Below are 17430 nucleotides of genomic sequence, written 5' to 3'. Positions count from 1 at the left end.
GGAAAACCTGACATGGATTATGGATCAGGTCATCAGCAGCAAAACCAGACACGGATCAAATCAGCAATACTGTTTGATCTACACAAGAGAATAAAGGTAATTTTCACAATGTCAGCAGAAGTAGTAAAGTCAGTTAAAAGTTTTTAGCGACCGTTTCAAAATGTTAACTGAATGGGCGTCTCTCGTAGCCCTGGGTAAGGTATTCCACAGCTTGGGAGCGTAATGGAAAAAGGCTGCTTCACCAATTTTCTTACTGCTGCGGCATTGAGAGGCTAACTGGTCAGCATCAGAAGACCTGAGCGCTCAAGTAGGGGCATCGGGACGGAGAGACTCTGTAAAATATGCTGCTCCTAAGCCATTTAGGGCTTCATGGACAAGGAGGAGAAATTTATAGTATATCCTGGCTCTCACAGGGAGCCAATGAAGAAAGTATAATACTGAGGTGATATGTTCCCTTTTCTTGGTATTTGTTAAAAGCCAGGCTGCAGCATTTTGAATGAGCTGTAGCTTGTTGGTGGATTTAAGGCAGACCGGTAAATAAGGCATTACAGTGGGCAACTTTAACTCTTATGGTTTTATGGCTAGGTTGTTGGTCCAAAAGATCAAAGTTGAAAGGATTTGGGGCAGCACAATGGCGCAGCAGTAGAGCTGCTGCCTTACAGCGCCAGAGACCCGGGTTCGATCCCGACTACAGCTGCTGACTGTACAGAGTTTGTACGTTCTCCCTGTGACCGCATGGGTTTTCTCCAGGTGTTCCGGTTTCATCCCACACATGTAGGTTTGTATTAATTGGCTTTGGTAAAATTGTAAATTGTCCCTAGTGTGTAGGAATGTGCTGGTGTACAGGATGATCGCTGATCAGCACAGACTCAGTGGGCTGAAAAGGGCATGTTTCTGTGCTGTATGTTTAAAGTCTAAAAGTACATTGTACATTCGTAACACATTCCTAAACTGGCAGATGCTGCTTTATAAAGTACATTCAAATACTTTGCCCAAGATGATGCTCCACTGGACATAACGCAGCTAAAGCTACAATGTATTTAGATAATAGGATCGAAAGAGAAAAGTACACTTGCAGTAAGACAATAATTGTTTGTGTAATTACACCTTCGTTACAGCAAGCAACCAAACAAGAAGAGACAGCCTCCAGAACAATGCGTCACTGCAAAGTAAACACTTCTGAATAAAAGATTCTACATGACAATAGTTGTAAAATGTTCCAAAAATAATAGATACCAGGCACACCTAACTGCAAAAAATGTTTTCATGCCAAGTGCTAAAAATGGATTTTATGACATTTCAAACAAAACTATAATATTGTGTACCTATAATATACTACTGTTTACTCCCTCAATAGGAAGAATGTCCTTCCTCAAATTAGGGAACCAAAACTGCACACAATACTCTATGTGCGGTCTAACCAGGGATCTGTACAACTGCAGCAGGACCTCCTGGCTCCTAAACTCAAATCCTATCGCTATGAAGATCTGGGAGTAAACACACGCAGGTCACGGGGAGAACGTACAAACTCTGTACAGACAGCACCCGCAGTCAAGACTGAATACAGATCTCTGGCACTGTAAGGCAGTACCTCCACACCACTGTGCCGCCGAAAGCAGTTGTTTCTTTTAGTTTAGTTTTAGCGAGGAAACATGCTCTTCAGCCCACCGAGTCCTCGCCGACCAGCGAACACCGCACATAAACAATATCCTACACACTAGGAACAATTTATAATTTTACTGAAGCCAATTAACCTCAAAACCTGTACGTCTTTGGGTGAGAGAGGCAACACGATTACCCGGAGAAAACCCATGCAGGTCACGGGGAGAACGTCCAAACTCCGCACAGAGAAGCACCTGTAGTCAGGATTGAACCCGAGTCTCTGGCGCTGCAAGGCAGGAACTCTACCGCTGCATCACCGTGCTGCTTATGGGGGTAATAGGTACAAGTATAGGTTGGACAGATTTGGATTGTTTTCTCTGGAACGCTGGACGTTGAATGATGACCCGATAGAAGTACATAAAGTTACAAGAGGCATAGCTAAGGTAGACAATCATAACCCTTTTCCTCGGGTGGAAATGTCAAGCACTAGAGGGCATAGCTTTAAGGTAAGAGTATGTTTATAGAAGATGTGTAAGGCAAGATCCTGAGGGTGGTGGGTATGTGCTGTGGTGGTGGAGGCAGATTCAATAATGGTGTTTAGGAGTATTTTATATAGGCACATGGATTGAATGGAATCCAATACTTTATATGCAGGGAACAGAGAGATATAGATCACGTGCAGACAAAGGAAAGTCGTTTATTTCAGACCTGTCACCAAAAATGAAAACACTTAGATCAGATGGCATTGATAGAAAGAGAAACAGAGGTATAATGTTCCTATGTCAGAAAAGGAAATGCAGACCAAGAGATGTATAATATTATAAGAGATCATATGTGATTGGTGGGCCAAAGGGCCTGTTCCCCCTCTGCATCTCTAAAGTTTAAAGTCAACTATCCCTGTGTCTTGACTGATGATGTTGATCTGCTGAGTTCCTCCAACAGTTTGTTTTATTTGATACCATAAGGGAACTGGCCTGATATTTTGTCATACGAAGACACAAAATGCTGGAGTAACTCAGCGGGCGAGGCAGCATCTATGGAGAGAAGGAATTGGCGACGTTTCGAGTCGAGACCCGTCTCATACATTTTTCCATTTTTTCCTATTGCCGAGAAATAGAAGTTGCTTTGAAAATACAAATGAGCAAAATCACCTCAACTTGCTCTGGGATGTAATTAAAACCCAGCACAGAAAATACAAGCACTTTAGCACTTTCCACTGTACCTTGTCCCTTTTCGAAAATGGCAGCTATACTTTGGATAATCATACAGTTCTGTCATTCTTGCTTTAAACTTCCCTCTGACTGGGCACTTCTCCAAAAATGGCAATGTCAGTTTATTCTGAGCTTCCACATAACACTAGAACAATTGGACCAAAAGAGAATGTGAAATAAGATGGATTAGACAAAGGAGTGAACAAAATACAACTTGCACTATTGACCATATTTTACTGTCATTCTTTATAAACAATAATACCTCGTTTGTTCATTACATTCGCAAATTACAGATCAGAGCTATTGATGGCCTAATTTATGTACGTTTAACATTTTAAATAGAATTTGAAATTATGCTGTGGCCAATTAAACATTCAAAAGAACGTCATATTATCGTAAAATAATAACAATTCAGGCTCAATATTTTGCATTAAATATTTAACACTTCAGGAAAAAAATTCCATATTAGAGTCGCATTTAGTCCACGACTAGCAAACAAATACACAGGATCAACACAAACATATTTGATCTATATATCATTGAATCATAGATAGAGCCATGGAGTGATACAGTGTGGAAACAGGCGCTCCAGCCCAACTCGCCCACACCGGCCAACATGTCCCACGTGCCCGCATTTGGTCCATATCCCTCCAAACCCGTCCTATCCATGTACCTGTCTAACTGTTTCTCAAATGTTGTGTTAGTCCCTGCCTCAACTACTTCCTTTGGCAGCTTGTTCCATACACCCACCACCCTTTGTGTGAAAAAGTCACTCCTCAGATGCCAATTAAATCTTTTCCCCTTCTGTTTAAATCTATGTCCTCTGGTCCTCGATTCATCTAGTCTGGGCAAGGGACTATATGCATCTACCCGATCTATTCCTCTCATGGTTTTATACACCTCCATAAGATCACCCCTCATCCTCCTGCGCTCCAAAGAACAGTCCCAGCCTACTCAATGTCTCCCAATAGCTCAGACCCTCGAGTCCTGGCAACATCCTCGTAAATACTTTCTAAATACCTTAGCACAGTACCTCACAAATGCAAAACATTACATACTAAACAGATTTAGTCTAGGTTATTGTCACATGGTACAGTGTACCAGGTACAGTGAAACCATTTGATTAACAGTGAAGAGCAGATTAATTTGACAATATTTTTAAAAAGAAATAAAACATACAAATGTAACTGTGACAAGTTAAACATTTAAAAGCAAATAGGGGCAATGTAAAGCATACGAGATCAACAGTAGAAATCTCTCGGATTGATTAAATTATGGTCATAGAGTGAATTGAATTGAAATTTAAAAATATAGTAATATGCTGCATGGTTTTTAGTAGAATAACGATTCACATAAACACAGTAGTTACAACACCAAAGCATCAAAAAAAATCAGCGCCTCTACTTCCTGAGAAGATTACGGAGAGTTGGTTTGTCAAGGAGGACTCTCTCTAACTTCTACAGCTGCACAGTAGAGAGCATGTTGACCGGTTGCATCGTGGCTTGGTTCGGCAACTTGAGTGCCCTGGAGCAGAAAAGACTATATAAAGTAGTAAACACTGCCCAGTTCATCATCGGCTCTGGCCACACTTCCATCGAGGGGATCTATCGCAGTCGCTGCCTCAAAAAGGCTGGCAGTATCATTAAGGACCCACATCATCCTGGCCACACACTCATCTCCCCGCTACCTTCAGGTAGAAAGTATAGGAGTCTGAAGACTGCAACAACCAGGTTCAGGAATAGCTACTTCCCCACAGCCATCAGGATATTAAACTAAACTCAAACAAAACTCTGAACATTAATAGCCCATTATCTATTTATTTGCACTATCAGTTTATTTATTCATGTGTGTATATATTTATATAATGGTATATGGACACACTGATCTGTTCTGTAGTCATGCCTACTATGTTCTGCAGTAGCAAAGCAAGAATTTCAAGCCATTGAAGCAAAGCAAGAATTGTCCTATCAGGGACACATGACAATAAACTCTCTTGAATCTTGACATATTAGAAACATAGAAATTAGGTGCAGGAGTAGGCCATTCGGCCCTTCGAGCCTGCACCGCCATTCAATATGATCATGGCTGATCATCCAACTCAGTATCCCGCACCTGCCTTCTCTCCATACCCTCTGATCCCTTTAGCCACAAGGGCCACATCTAACTCCCTCTTAAATATAGCCAATGAACTGGCCTCAACTACCCTCGGTGGCAGAGAGTTCCAGAGATTCACCACTCTCTGTGTGAAAAAAGTTTTTCTCATCTCGGTTTTAAAGGATTTCCCCCTTATCCTTAAGCTGTGACCCCTTGTCCTGGACTTCCCCAACATCGGGAACAATCTTCCTGCATCTAGCCTGTCCAACCCCTTAAGAATTTTGTAAGTTTCTATAAGATCCCCCGTCAATTTCCTACATTCTAGAGTATAAACCAAGTCTATCCTGTCTTTCTTCATAAGACAGTCCTGACATCCCAGGAATCAGTCTGGTGAATCTTCTCTGCACTCCCTCTATGGCAATAATGTTCTTCCTCAGATTTGGAGACCAGAACTGTACGCAATACTCCAGGAGTGGTCTCACCAAGACCCTGTACAACTGCAGTAGAACCTCCCTGCTCCTATACTCAAATCCTTTTGCAATGAAAGCTAACATACCATTCGCTTTCTTCACTGCCTGCTGCACCTGCATGCCTACTTTCAATGACTGGTGTACCATGACACCCAGGTCTCGCTGTATCTCCCCTTTTCCTAATCGGCCACCATTTAGATAATAGTCTGCTTTCCTGTTTTTGCCACCAAAATGGATAACCTCACATTTGCAGAGAGATGTAGAACAAATGAATGAAAGATATGCACAAAAGTAATGATGATGAAGGAAACGGGCCATTGTTAGCTGTGGGCTGGGTGAGAACGGGAACTTGGTGCAACTTGGGAGGGGGAGGGACGGAGGGAGGAGTGCAGGGGTTACTTGAAGTTAGAGAAATCAATATTGTTTACTCTAACTTCAAGTAACCCCTGCACTCCCTCTCTCGATCCCTCCCCCACCCAAGTTACACCAGCTTCCCGTTCTCACCGAGGAAACAGCTAACAATGGCCCGTTCTACATCACTGTCTTGTTTCCCTTTCCCCTGAAGAATCTGAAGAAGGGTGTTGACCCGAAACGTCACCCATTCCTTCTCTGCAGAGATGCTGCCTGTCCCGCTGAGTTATTCCTGCATTCTGTGTCTATCTTCGGTTTAAACCAGCATCTGCAGTTCGTTCCTACACATTCAACATATTGCATGCCAGGGTTTGACCTACCTCTCCTCTCTTCCAGCTTTCTTCCCTTCCCCACTAGAATAAAGGGTCTTGACCCAAAACGTCGCCTATCTATGTTCTCCAGAGATGCTGCCTGACCCGTTGAGTTACTCCAGCACTTTGTGTTATAAGATGTGTATCTTGATCGTCTGATCAAGTCCATAAAATTTAAAATGGATCTAATCATAAATAATAATTTAAGCTTGGGAGTTCAAATGAGCACATTGCACAGGCATGGCTCACCCCCAAAATATCGAGTCTCTGATCTTAACTGCGGATTTTAAAAAAAGTACAAAAAGTTCCAGCAGAAGAAATTAGCATATTAATTCTGAAGAGGGAGGTCTGAAGAAGGGTCGCGACCCAAAATGACACCCATTCCTTCTCTCCTGAGTTGCTGCCTGTCCTGCTGAGTTACTCCAGCATTTTGCATCTAACATCAGTGTAAACCAGCATCTGCAGTTCCTTCCTACACGTATTAATTCTTAAAATGTTTGTATGAAATGTTTTGCTCCTACTTTGGAGAATGCTTTGATTGAAACAGTTAGTCATTTGTTCTGCAATATGTTTGACCTTATTTAAACCCCAGATATTTAATTACAAAAGAGAAAAGCAAACTTGCTATTACATCAGTTCAATACGTCAAACTGGCAAGATAGTTGTGTGTGGGTTACAGCTGATGCGTGATCCAGAAAGGGAAATGGATGGAGTCCAATATATACAGAATACGAAATAAACCAAAAAACATTGGCACAGCGGTAGCGTTGCTCCCTTACAGCGCCAGAGACCTGCGTTTGATCCTGACTATGGGTGCTGTCTGTACAAAGTTTGTGCATTCTCCCCATGACCCACGTGGGTTTTCTCCGGGAAGCTTTGGTTTCCTCCCACACTCCAATGACATACAGATTTGTAGGCCAATTGTCTTGATATAGATTTAAATTGTCCCTAGTGTGGGTAGGATAGTGTTAGTGTGTAGGGATTGCTGGTCGGTGTGGACTTGGTTGGCTGAAGGGCCTGGTTCTGCAGTGTATCTCTAAACTAAACTAATGAATTTAACCCAGCGTGTTTGTGCTGGTAGGTTACACAAAAAAGCTGGAGAAACTCAGCGGGTGCAGCAGCATCTATGGAGCGAAGGAAATAGGCAACGTTTCGGGCTGAGACCCTTCTTCAGACGTTGTTTGTGCTGGTACATTGGTAGAATTATCCAATTAGTTTTAGTCCCTCAATCTTCATCTGGAACCCAGACATATCATTCAATTCTATTTTAAGCATCTTTAAAATGGCTTTGAACACTTTTCCAGGAACTGTAAACCTTAATTTCAATATGATGAATCTAAATTTAGTTTTTTTCTTTCCTCAAGAATAAACATAAATCTAAAATGCAAACTTACACAAACTATATATTCAATAATTATTGTATTTAAATGTTTTAACGGTCTACATTGTCACATGTACCATACAGCTCAGCATGACTATCCCAGTGGTGCATAAACAAAATCTCTCGGTTAGTACAGATGTACAGAACAGCTCCATATGGTCCATATGCAAGAGCGGCCATTTTACAGTCCCAGCCGCAGCTGGCCAAAGGCCTGTTGCAGCCGTCGCCTCCATTTTGATCGTCCTGCAAACCAATGTCCCTCTCCACGCAGGTCTTGTACACACCCGTCTTTCATTATTTATAAATCCTTTTAGGAATGTATTAAAAAATGATAATTTATTTACCTTAGTCTCATCACTATCAGGATTTTCCAGCCATCTATAGGGGTCAGCAATTTTACAGCCATGATAGTCATCACTCTGTCAACAGATAATAACAATAATGAATGAAATAAATCCTCATTCTGGCACTTTAATTTTGCATTCTTGTAGAGTCATAGATTCATACCACATGGAACCATGCCTTTCAGCCCACGCCGACCAACATGCCAAATCTACACCCGATCCACATGCCTGCATTTGGCCCATATATCCCTCTAAACCTGTCCTATCAATGTACCTGTCTAAATGTTTCTTAAATGCATTTTGTTGTCTCTGTACTGTACACTGACAATGACAATTAAAATTGAATCTGAATCTGAATCTAAATGTTGCAATACTACCTGCCTTAACTACCTCCTCCAGCAGCTCGTTCCTTATACCCACCACCCTTTGTGTAAAATAGTTTGTTTCAGTTTAATTTCATGTAACGTGTACCGAGGTACAGTGAAAAGCTTTTGTTGCGTGCTAACAAGCCAGCAGAAAGACAAGACATGATTACAATCGAGCCATTCGCAGTGTACAGATACATGATTAGGGAGTCACTTTCAGTGAGAAATGTTGCTGTAGGAGTAGAGATTTAAAAGTGAGGAGCAATTGTAATATGTGATTGTAGATCTGCATCTGTGGTTAGCGCACAGATAGTCGCCTGGGTTGAGTGCCATCTTGGAAGCAACCCCTCAGGTTCCAATTAAATCTCTCCCCCCCGCCCCTCACCTTAAACCTATGTCCTCTGGTTCTCGATTACCCTACTCTGGACATAGAAACATAGAAAATAGGTGCAGGAGTAGGCCATTCGGCCCTTCGAGACTGCACCGCCATTCAATATGATCATGGCTGATCATCCAACTCAGTATCCTGTACCTGCCTTCTCTCCATACCCCCTGATCCCTATAGTCACAAGGGCCACATCGAACTCCCTCTGAAATATAGCCAAAGAACTGGCCTCAACTACCTCTGTGGCAGAGAATTCCAGAGATTCACCACTCTCTGTGGACAAGTGTCTACCCGATCTATTCCTCTCACGATTTTGTTTCTTTAAAATGATTTTTTGCTGATCTAATAATTCTACACAGACACTTACTGATTTTGCAAATCAAAGCTTTTACAACATCTGTAATATTCAGATACACTCACATTTTTGTAAAAATATTTTCAGTGTGGACTGCATAAAATGTAGTAAGCATCAACCTAGCAATTTACATAAAAAGAGTTCCTGGATTTCACACCAATGCCTGTGGTGAAAGTAAAGTTTGCTCCATTTATTCACCCATTTCTTTTCTCCTCTATACTTCCGCCACTACTACCCCCTTCTTGTCAGGGACTAATCCACATCAAGAGATGCCATTTCTCCACCTTGGAGACACGGCCCAGAAAGTTAATGGATTAGGTATAATTTAAATATGAACGATAAATTAGTCATATAATTATACAGCACGGAAACAGGCCAGCTTGCCCACACCGACCAACATGCCCCATCTACACTAGTTTAGTTTATAGATACAGCGCAGCCCGAGTGAGCGCCAACCAGCGATCCCCACACACTAACACTATCCTACACACTAGGGACAATTTTCATTTACATCAAGCCAATTAACCTACAAACCTGGACGCCTTTGGAGATGTACTGGCCTGCCTCCTGCCCATATCCCTCCAAACCTATCCTATCCATGTAGTTAAGATAGACACAAAAAGCTGGAGCAACTCAGCAGGTCAAGCAGCATTTCTGCAGAAAAGGAACAGGTGGCATTTTGGGTCGAGACCCTTCAAACTCTGCAGTTCATCCCATCTGTATCCATGTAGCTGTCTAAATGTCTCTTAAATATTGTGATAGTACCTATTGATTAATAGTCTGAAGAAGGGTCTCGACCCAAAACATCGCCTATTTCCTTCACTCCATAGATGCTGCCTCACCCGCTGAGTTTCTCCAGCATTTTTGTCTACCTATTGATTACATTAATTAGTTACCATATATGAGTTTGCAAATTAAAGACATGTTTTTTTCCCATGTATTATGGTTGCTTTCAGTTACATTAGAAATTTGCAAGGATATGTTTAAAGCTACAGGAAAAAAAGGTTTTTCAATGATGGTTCAAACAGTATCACAGTCAATTTCTGCCTCAACTATAATGGATGCACTTAGATCTCTGCAATTGGTTTTGATTTGATGCACTGAATTAGTTATCTATTTTCATTGTTGACAAACCAATAGTGTTCTGAAGCCTGGCAGATCTTTCTAATAGTCACTCCAGGAACAAGATGATAGTTTGAAAGCTCAGCGTGCCAATGTTCAACGGTGATATTTTCTTACATGTAATCAGTGGGAGATAACATCTAACAATCCTATCAAGTTACAAGGATATGTGTAGGGAAGAACTGCAGATGCTGGTTTAAACCCAAGACGGACACAAAAAGCTGGAGTAACTCAGCGGGACAGGCAACATCTCTGGAGAAAAGGGATAGGTGATGTTTCAGTTCGAGACCCTCTAGACTGAGAGTCAGGGGAAAGAGGAACAAGAAATATAGACTGTACAGGAGCAATCGCAGAGGGCGTGCAGCATGATGTGTTATGTGTGTTATGATTGTGTTTATAGTTTGTTTGGTTGTTTGTCTTTTGCACAAAAGTCCGCGAGCATTGCCACTTTCATTTCACTGCACATCTCGTATGTGTATGTGACAAATAAACTTGACTTGACTTGCATGAGTGTTGCAGAGCTCTCGTTGGAGAGAGAACTTCTTCAAAGTAGGCATACCTTGAGGATATTTTGCAGTTGAGCAGACAAAATGTGTAGGGAGGAACTGCAGACAAGAGCAACACTCTCTGTTGCTGTACCCACTCTGTGATTTCTCCTAAGTGCCATCTATATCTCTTGTTCTGACTCAGTTTGAATAAGGGTCTCTACCCGAAATGTCACCTATTCTTCAGAGATGCTGCCTGACCTCCTGAGTTACTCCAGCTTTTTGTGTCTGTCTTAAGTTACAAGGATAGATTGTTTACGAGAAAGGTCTGCTACTGCCTTGCCATGGTGGATTGTGGACATGCAATTAACAAGCACCCTTGGTTCCAGAGCCTTTCTGGATTATTCGTTTTGCCAGATCAACAAAAGTCTTGGCCTCCGAGATATCGACCCGCTATATCGGCCTTGACATTGGCTATGGGTGCGGTTCTGCCGGCTCCGGCCATACGGGAGTCACAGAGCCCCGAACGCAGGGGGCAAATTTGACCCGCTGATCTGTGTGGAAAATCCCGATCGGAACAATCGCCTCATTCAGCCTAAGCGCCACATTTTATGGGGGGGGAGGGGGGACGGAGTTGCACAGGGGGATGGGGGGGATTTAAAGTGCTCTCTGTCATTTTGTCCAGATTAAAGAAACAACCAGTTACTGGAAAATGGATGATGGACCTATAGATTATCTTTGAGTAAAACACAAAGCAAAGTATATACTGGATATCTATTATGCTTGCAGAAGATAGCAAACATTTTGAGCAATCCAATTTTTTCATGAACTGAAAATCATGAGAATATTTGAGGTCCAGCTCCTAGCAGCATGGTGCGCTGACAATAACCTGGCCCTTAACTCCAAGAAGACCAAGGAGCTCACTGTAGACTTCAGAAAGTCTAGGGGCGGCACGCACACCCCCATCCACATTAACGGAACGGAGGTGGTACGTGTTTCCAGCTTCAGGTGTCTGGGGGTCAACATCTCCGATGACCTCTCTTGGACCCAGAATACCTCAACTCTGGTCAAGAAGGCTCACCAGCGTCTCTTATTCCTGAGGAGACTGAAGAAGGTCCATCTGTCTCCTCAGATTCTGGTGAACTTCACCATCGAGTGCATCCTTACCAACTGCTCTGTCTCCGACCGGAAAGCAATGCAGAGGGTGGTGAAAATTGCCCAACGCATCACCGGTTCCTCACTCCCCTCCATTGAGTCTGTCCAAAGCAAGCGATGTCTGCGAAGGGCACTCAGCATCGTCAAGGACTGCTCTCACCCCAACCACAGGCTGTTTACCCTCCTACCATCCTGGAAGCGCTATAGGTCTTTCCGTTGCCGGACCAGCAACAGTTTCTTCCCTGCGGCTGTTACATTACTCAACACTGTACCTCGGTGATTTCCAATCACCCCCCCCCCCCGGACACTGCTTCCACCAGGAAAAAAAATAATTGCACTACTATGACTGTATACACGTAAATATATTTATTATTGCTCATATTCTATGTGCAATGAAAAGCTTTTGTGCCGTGCTATCCCGTCAGTGGAAAGATGATTACAATCGAGCCATTTACAGTGAATCGATATATAAGGGAATAACCTTTAGTGCAAGGTAAAGTCTGACCAAGGATTGTCCGAGGGTCAACAATAAGGAAGATAGTAGTTCAGCTGATTGAAGCTTATCGGCCTATTGGGCATTCATAGGTTTGACCAGAAGCAACAATTTTACGTCCATAACTTTGGCTTGTCTGTCGCTTCTGATCATTATTCCAAATTATATTTTCAATTTGCATTTCAGATTTCTAGTTATTATTCCTATTTTAATTATTCCCTGGATACTTCCTTTTTATAGAGTCTGAAGAAGGGTCCCGACCCGAAACATCACCCATTCCTTCTATCCAGAGATGGTGCCTGTCCCGCTGAGTTACTCCAGCATTTTGTGTCTACTTTCCTTTTTATGTTGCTCCCTTCTACGTGATACGATTAATGTTTTTCATGTCTTTATTTTCAATAAGGACAAATCTTTGAAATAGTAACTGCCCACTATTGCTGAATGGCTATATTCAAATCTTTCTGGATTTGTTCCAAAAATCCACCACTAGTTGTGCACGTTTTTGGAGCCCAGCACAGTCTGACGTTATTCAATTAGATCATTTTTTAATCAAACTTTTGCGACATCTACCTGCCTTTGATACATATTTCTAAACATCATCCCAGCTTCCTTTGAAGGCTCAGGAAGTTGGGCATGTCCCCAACAACTCTCACCAACATCTACAGATGTGCGTTTTATCAGGATACATCACAGCATGGTTTGGGACCAGCTCCGTCCAAGACCGCAGGAAATTGCAGAAAAAGCCCCGACCATCACACAAATCAACGTCCCTGCCATTGACTTCATTGACGCCGCACTCTTCCTCGGCAAGGCCACCAGCATAATCGCACTCCCTCTTCTCCCCTCTCCCATGGGGGGAAAAAGGCATAGACGTGTGAAAACACGCATCTCCAGAGTCAGGGACAGCTTCTTCCCAGCTGTTATCAAGCAAGTGAATCATACTGCCAACAACAAGAGCGGTCCTGAGCAGCTATCTACCACATTGGAGACCCTCGGACTATCTTCTATTGTACTTTACAGGACTTTATCTTGCACTAAATCCTATTCATGTTATTCCCTTGATCCTGTATCTGTACACTGTGAGTGGCTGGATTGTAATCATGTATTGTCTTTCTGCTGACTGTTCAGCACGCAACAAAAGCTGTTCAATGTACCTCGGTACATGTGACAATAAACTAAGCTAAAACAAAAATCAACCATGTCTTGTACATTTTTCGTCACCAGCTTCCTTAGTCCAACAAAAGAGATGCTCCCAGATTTCACTCCTGAATAATCAAGCTCTAATTTGGTCTGGATCTGCCGATTAAATTAAATTTCCCCGTTCTTTATCAAATACTTTTGTCATTCGAAAGAGCCCATGAGGTACCCAGAACTATTTTAGTTTAGTTTATTATTGTCGTGTGTCTAAGGTACAGTGAAAAGCCTTTTGTTATGTGCTATCCAGTCAGCGAAAAGACTATACATAATTACAATGAAGCCATCCACAGTACACTTGCAGGATAAAGGGTGTCATATTTAATGCAAGATAAAGTCCAGTCTGATTAAAGATGGTTTGAAGGTCTCCAATTAGACGGGAGGTCAGGACCACTCACAAGCCATCAGCACCTAAGTTAAAGAGAAAGGTTCAACAAGTTAGGTCTTTATTCTTTGGAGCGCAGAAGGTTAAGGGGGAACTTGATAGAGGTCTTATGAGAGGGCTAGACGTGGATAAGCTTTTTCCATTGACGTGGATAAGCTTTTTCCATTGAGAGTAGGGAAGATTCAAACAAGAGGACATGATTTGAGAATTAAGGGACAGAAGTTTAGGGGTAACATGAGGGGGAACTTCTTTACTCAGAGAGTGGTAGCTGTGTGGAATGAGCTTCCAGTGAAAGTGGTGGAGGTAGGTTCGATTTTATCATTTAAAAATAAATTGGATAGGTATATGGACGGAAAAGGAATGGAGGGTTATAGATCTTATAGAAACTTACAAAATTCTTAAGGGGTTGGACAGGCTAGATGCAGGAAGATTATTCCCGATGTTGGGGAAAGCCCAGAACAAGGGGTCACAGTTTAAGGATAAGAGGGAAATCTTTTAGGACCGAGATGAGAAAATCATTTTTTACACAGAGAGTGGTGAATCTGTGGAATTCTCTGCCACAGAAGGTAGTTGAGGCCAGTTCATTGGCTATATTTAAGAGGGAGTTAGATGTGGCCCTTGTGGATAAAGGGATCAGGGGGTATGGAGAGAAGGCAGGGATGGGATACTGAGTTGGATGTTCAGCCATGATCATATCGAATGGCGGTGCAGGCTCGAAGGGCTGAATGGCCTACTCCTGCACCTATTTTCTATTTTTCTATGTTATGGTCGAGTGCAGGTAGATGGGACTAGGTGGGAGTAAGTGTTTGGCACGGACTAGAAGGGCCGAGATGGCCTGTTTCCGTGCTGTAATTGTTATATGGTTATATATAAGCTAGTGAGAGGATTTCAGTTGCCTGATAACAGCTGGTGAAAAACTGTCCCTTGAATCCAGAGGTGTGTGTTTTTACACTGTTGTACCTCTTGCCTGAAGGGAGAGGGAAGAACTGAATGCAGTACTTCAAAAAAGGGGCAGAAGTGAAAGACAATATTCTCTGAATGAAACATCACCTATCCATGTTCTCTAGAGATGCTGCCTGACTGCCTGTTACTCCAGCACTCTGTGTCCTTTTGTGTGTTAACCAGTTTCTACAGTTCCTTGCCTCTACAATATTCTCCCCCTTGAATTCCAAGCCCCTTGAGATAAAGTCCATTACCAAATTAGCTGTTTTGCTTGTTATTTGCACCTGTGCACTAGCTTCTGCCGATTTATTTTCACTTTTTCGTCTCTCTGGTTCTTCCTGATTCCCAGTTTATGACATATAGATTCTTATTTCTTACCATAATTAAAAGTTAAACATCCCAAACATCAGAATTCATCTTACCCTCCAACAAACACCCAGGTCGCCGTAACCCTGTTAACAACATCCCAGCCCCTCCAGGTCAGGTTTCCGAGTCATCTCCGTGTCAGCTTCAACCCTACCCGCCCTCATGGCTCTCACCTCTCCCTCACAAAGATTTCAACACTCTGGAGAAAACACTCCTGAATTACAAGAAAGCCTCTTAACCTGCGTCCCTCAAAATACAAGATTTTCCCCCCACAAATCTTCCACAGCCCCCAAACACCCAACCGCTATTTGCCCAGTGCCACCCCACCACATTCCCCGCACCAACCCCGGGGGAACACAAGAGTCAGGGTAATGTGGGGAGGGGGTTGGGGCAAGGGTTAAGGGTGGAAGCGGTGAGGGACATTGGTGGGAGTGCGGAATTGAAGATGGGGGATAGAGAGGGGGAGGAGTTGGGGTGGGGGGGGGGATGGGGTTGGGGTGGGGGGGGATGAGGTGGGGGGGGATGGAGGAGTGGGGTTGGGGTGGGGGTGGAGTTGGGGTTGGGGTGGGGGGATGGGATGGAGTTGGGGTGGGGGGGGGGGGGATGAAGTTGGGGGGGGGGGGGGGGGATGGAGTTGGGGTGGGGGGGGATGGGGTGGGGGATGGAGTTGGGGTGGGGGATGGGATGGAGTTGGGGTGGGGGAAGGGGGATGGAGTTGGGGTGGGGGATGGGGGGATGGAGTTGGGGTGGGGGAGGGGGGGATGGAGTTGGGGGGTGGGGGGGGGGGGGATGGAGTTGGGGTGGGGGGATGGGATGGAGTTGGGGTGGGGGATGGGATGGAGTTGGGGGTGGGGGAAGGGGGATGGAGTTGGGGGGGGGATGGGGATGGAGTTGGGGGGGGGGAGGGGGGGATGGAGTTGGGGTGGGGGGGGAGGGGGATGGAGTTGGGGTATGGGATGGAGTTGGGGTGGGGGGGATGGAGTTGGGGTGGGGGGGGGAGGGGGATGGGAGTTGGGGTATGGGATGGAGTTGGGGGGGGGGGGGATGGAGTTGGGGTGGGGGATGGGGATGGAGTTGGGGTTGGGGTGGGGGTGGAGTTGGGGTGGGGGGATGGAGTTGGGGTGGGGGGGATGGAGTTGGGGTGGGGGATGGGATGGCGTTGGGGAGGGGGATGGGGATGGAGTTGGGGTTGGGGTGGGGGTGGACTTGGGGTGGGGGATGGAGTTGGGGTGGGGTGGGGGACCTGGGAGTGGCCGGGTGGGTACTCACGGAGTTGGGGTGGGGGGCATGGGGATGGAGTCACCCGGGTGGGTGGGATGGAGTCACCGGGCGTGGGGGCGCACGTACTCACCTCAGTTGGGGTGGGGGGGCACAGGATGGAGTTGGGGTGGGTGACCACGATGGAGTTGGGGTGGGGGGATGTGGTTGGGGTGGGGGGTGGGGATGGAGTTGGGGTGGAGTTTTCGGCGCGGCCATCTGCACGGCTGCCAGAACAAAGCCGCGGTGGGTGGGTCGGGTCGGGCCCCGGGGGCGGGAGACAGACAGACAGACCCCTGTCCCCGGCCAGAACCCCGACCCTCAGCCCGGGCTGGTGCCGGTGCCGGTGCGGCCGCTGCCCCCGCCGTGTCCCCGGGTCACACTCACGCCGTCGAGCCGCTGGGCCTCCGGGTAGGGGATCGCCATTTCCTCGCCGTCAGGGAGAGCGCACCGACCCAACCGCCGCTCCGCCCAGCGTGACCGCGCACGTACACGTCACCCGGCGTGACCGCGCACGTACTCACCTCACCCGGCGTGACCGCGCACTTACACGTCACCCGGCGTGACCGCGCACGTACTCACCTCACCCGGCGTGACCGCGCACAGGTAGCGTCAACGGGCGTGACCACGCACGTAGTTGCGTCAGTGAACGTGAGCGCGCACGCCAGCCGTTGAGATCGGTTCGGGGTTACTGAAATGGCCGACGTTCCGCTTCGTTACGTACTATACGTCAGCCCATTGGATTTTGCAGGAGTGGACCATCTTGCTCCGCTCGAGTATCTTTGGGTGTGTCCGCTCACAACATCCCAACCCCCATATCCCCCCATCCCCATATCCCCCCATCCCCATATCCCCCCATCCCCATATCCCCCCATCCCCATCCCACATCCCCCCATCCCCATATCCCCCTCATCCCCATATCCCCCTCATCCCCCCATATAAGAGGGAGTTATCCCCCCATATCCCCCCATCCCCCATATCCCCCCATCCCCATATCCCCATCCCCATCCCCCATATCCCCCCATCCCCATATCCCCCCATCCCCATATCCCCCTCATCCCCATATCCCCCTCATCCCCATATCCCCCCATCCCCTACCCAT

General features: G+C 45.4%; 1 protein-coding gene across 1 annotated transcript in view; it reads right to left on the bottom strand.

Annotated features, from left to right (window-relative positions):
- Window positions 1-16850, bottom strand: part of LOC129696912 (prolyl endopeptidase-like) — a 103949-nt gene extending 87099 nt beyond the window's left edge. Inside the window, exons 1-3 of the mRNA XM_055635011.1 lie at window positions 16716-16850; window positions 7825-7899; window positions 2825-2958 (exon numbers count right to left, since the gene is read on the bottom strand). Coding sequence (XP_055490986.1) covers window positions 2825-2958; window positions 7825-7899; window positions 16716-16754 — 248 coding nt within the window. The 5' untranslated portion in view covers window positions 16755-16850. The remainder of the gene's footprint in view (window positions 1-2824; window positions 2959-7824; window positions 7900-16715) is intronic.
- Between the last annotated feature and the right edge of the window lie 580 nt (window positions 16851-17430).

Source organism: Leucoraja erinacea, chromosome 5, assembly GCF_028641065.1.
Source record: "Leucoraja erinacea ecotype New England chromosome 5, Leri_hhj_1, whole genome shotgun sequence".
Classification (NCBI taxonomy): domain Eukaryota; kingdom Metazoa; phylum Chordata; class Chondrichthyes; order Rajiformes; family Rajidae; genus Leucoraja; species Leucoraja erinaceus.
This window is presented reverse-complemented; position numbering and strand designations above follow the sequence as displayed.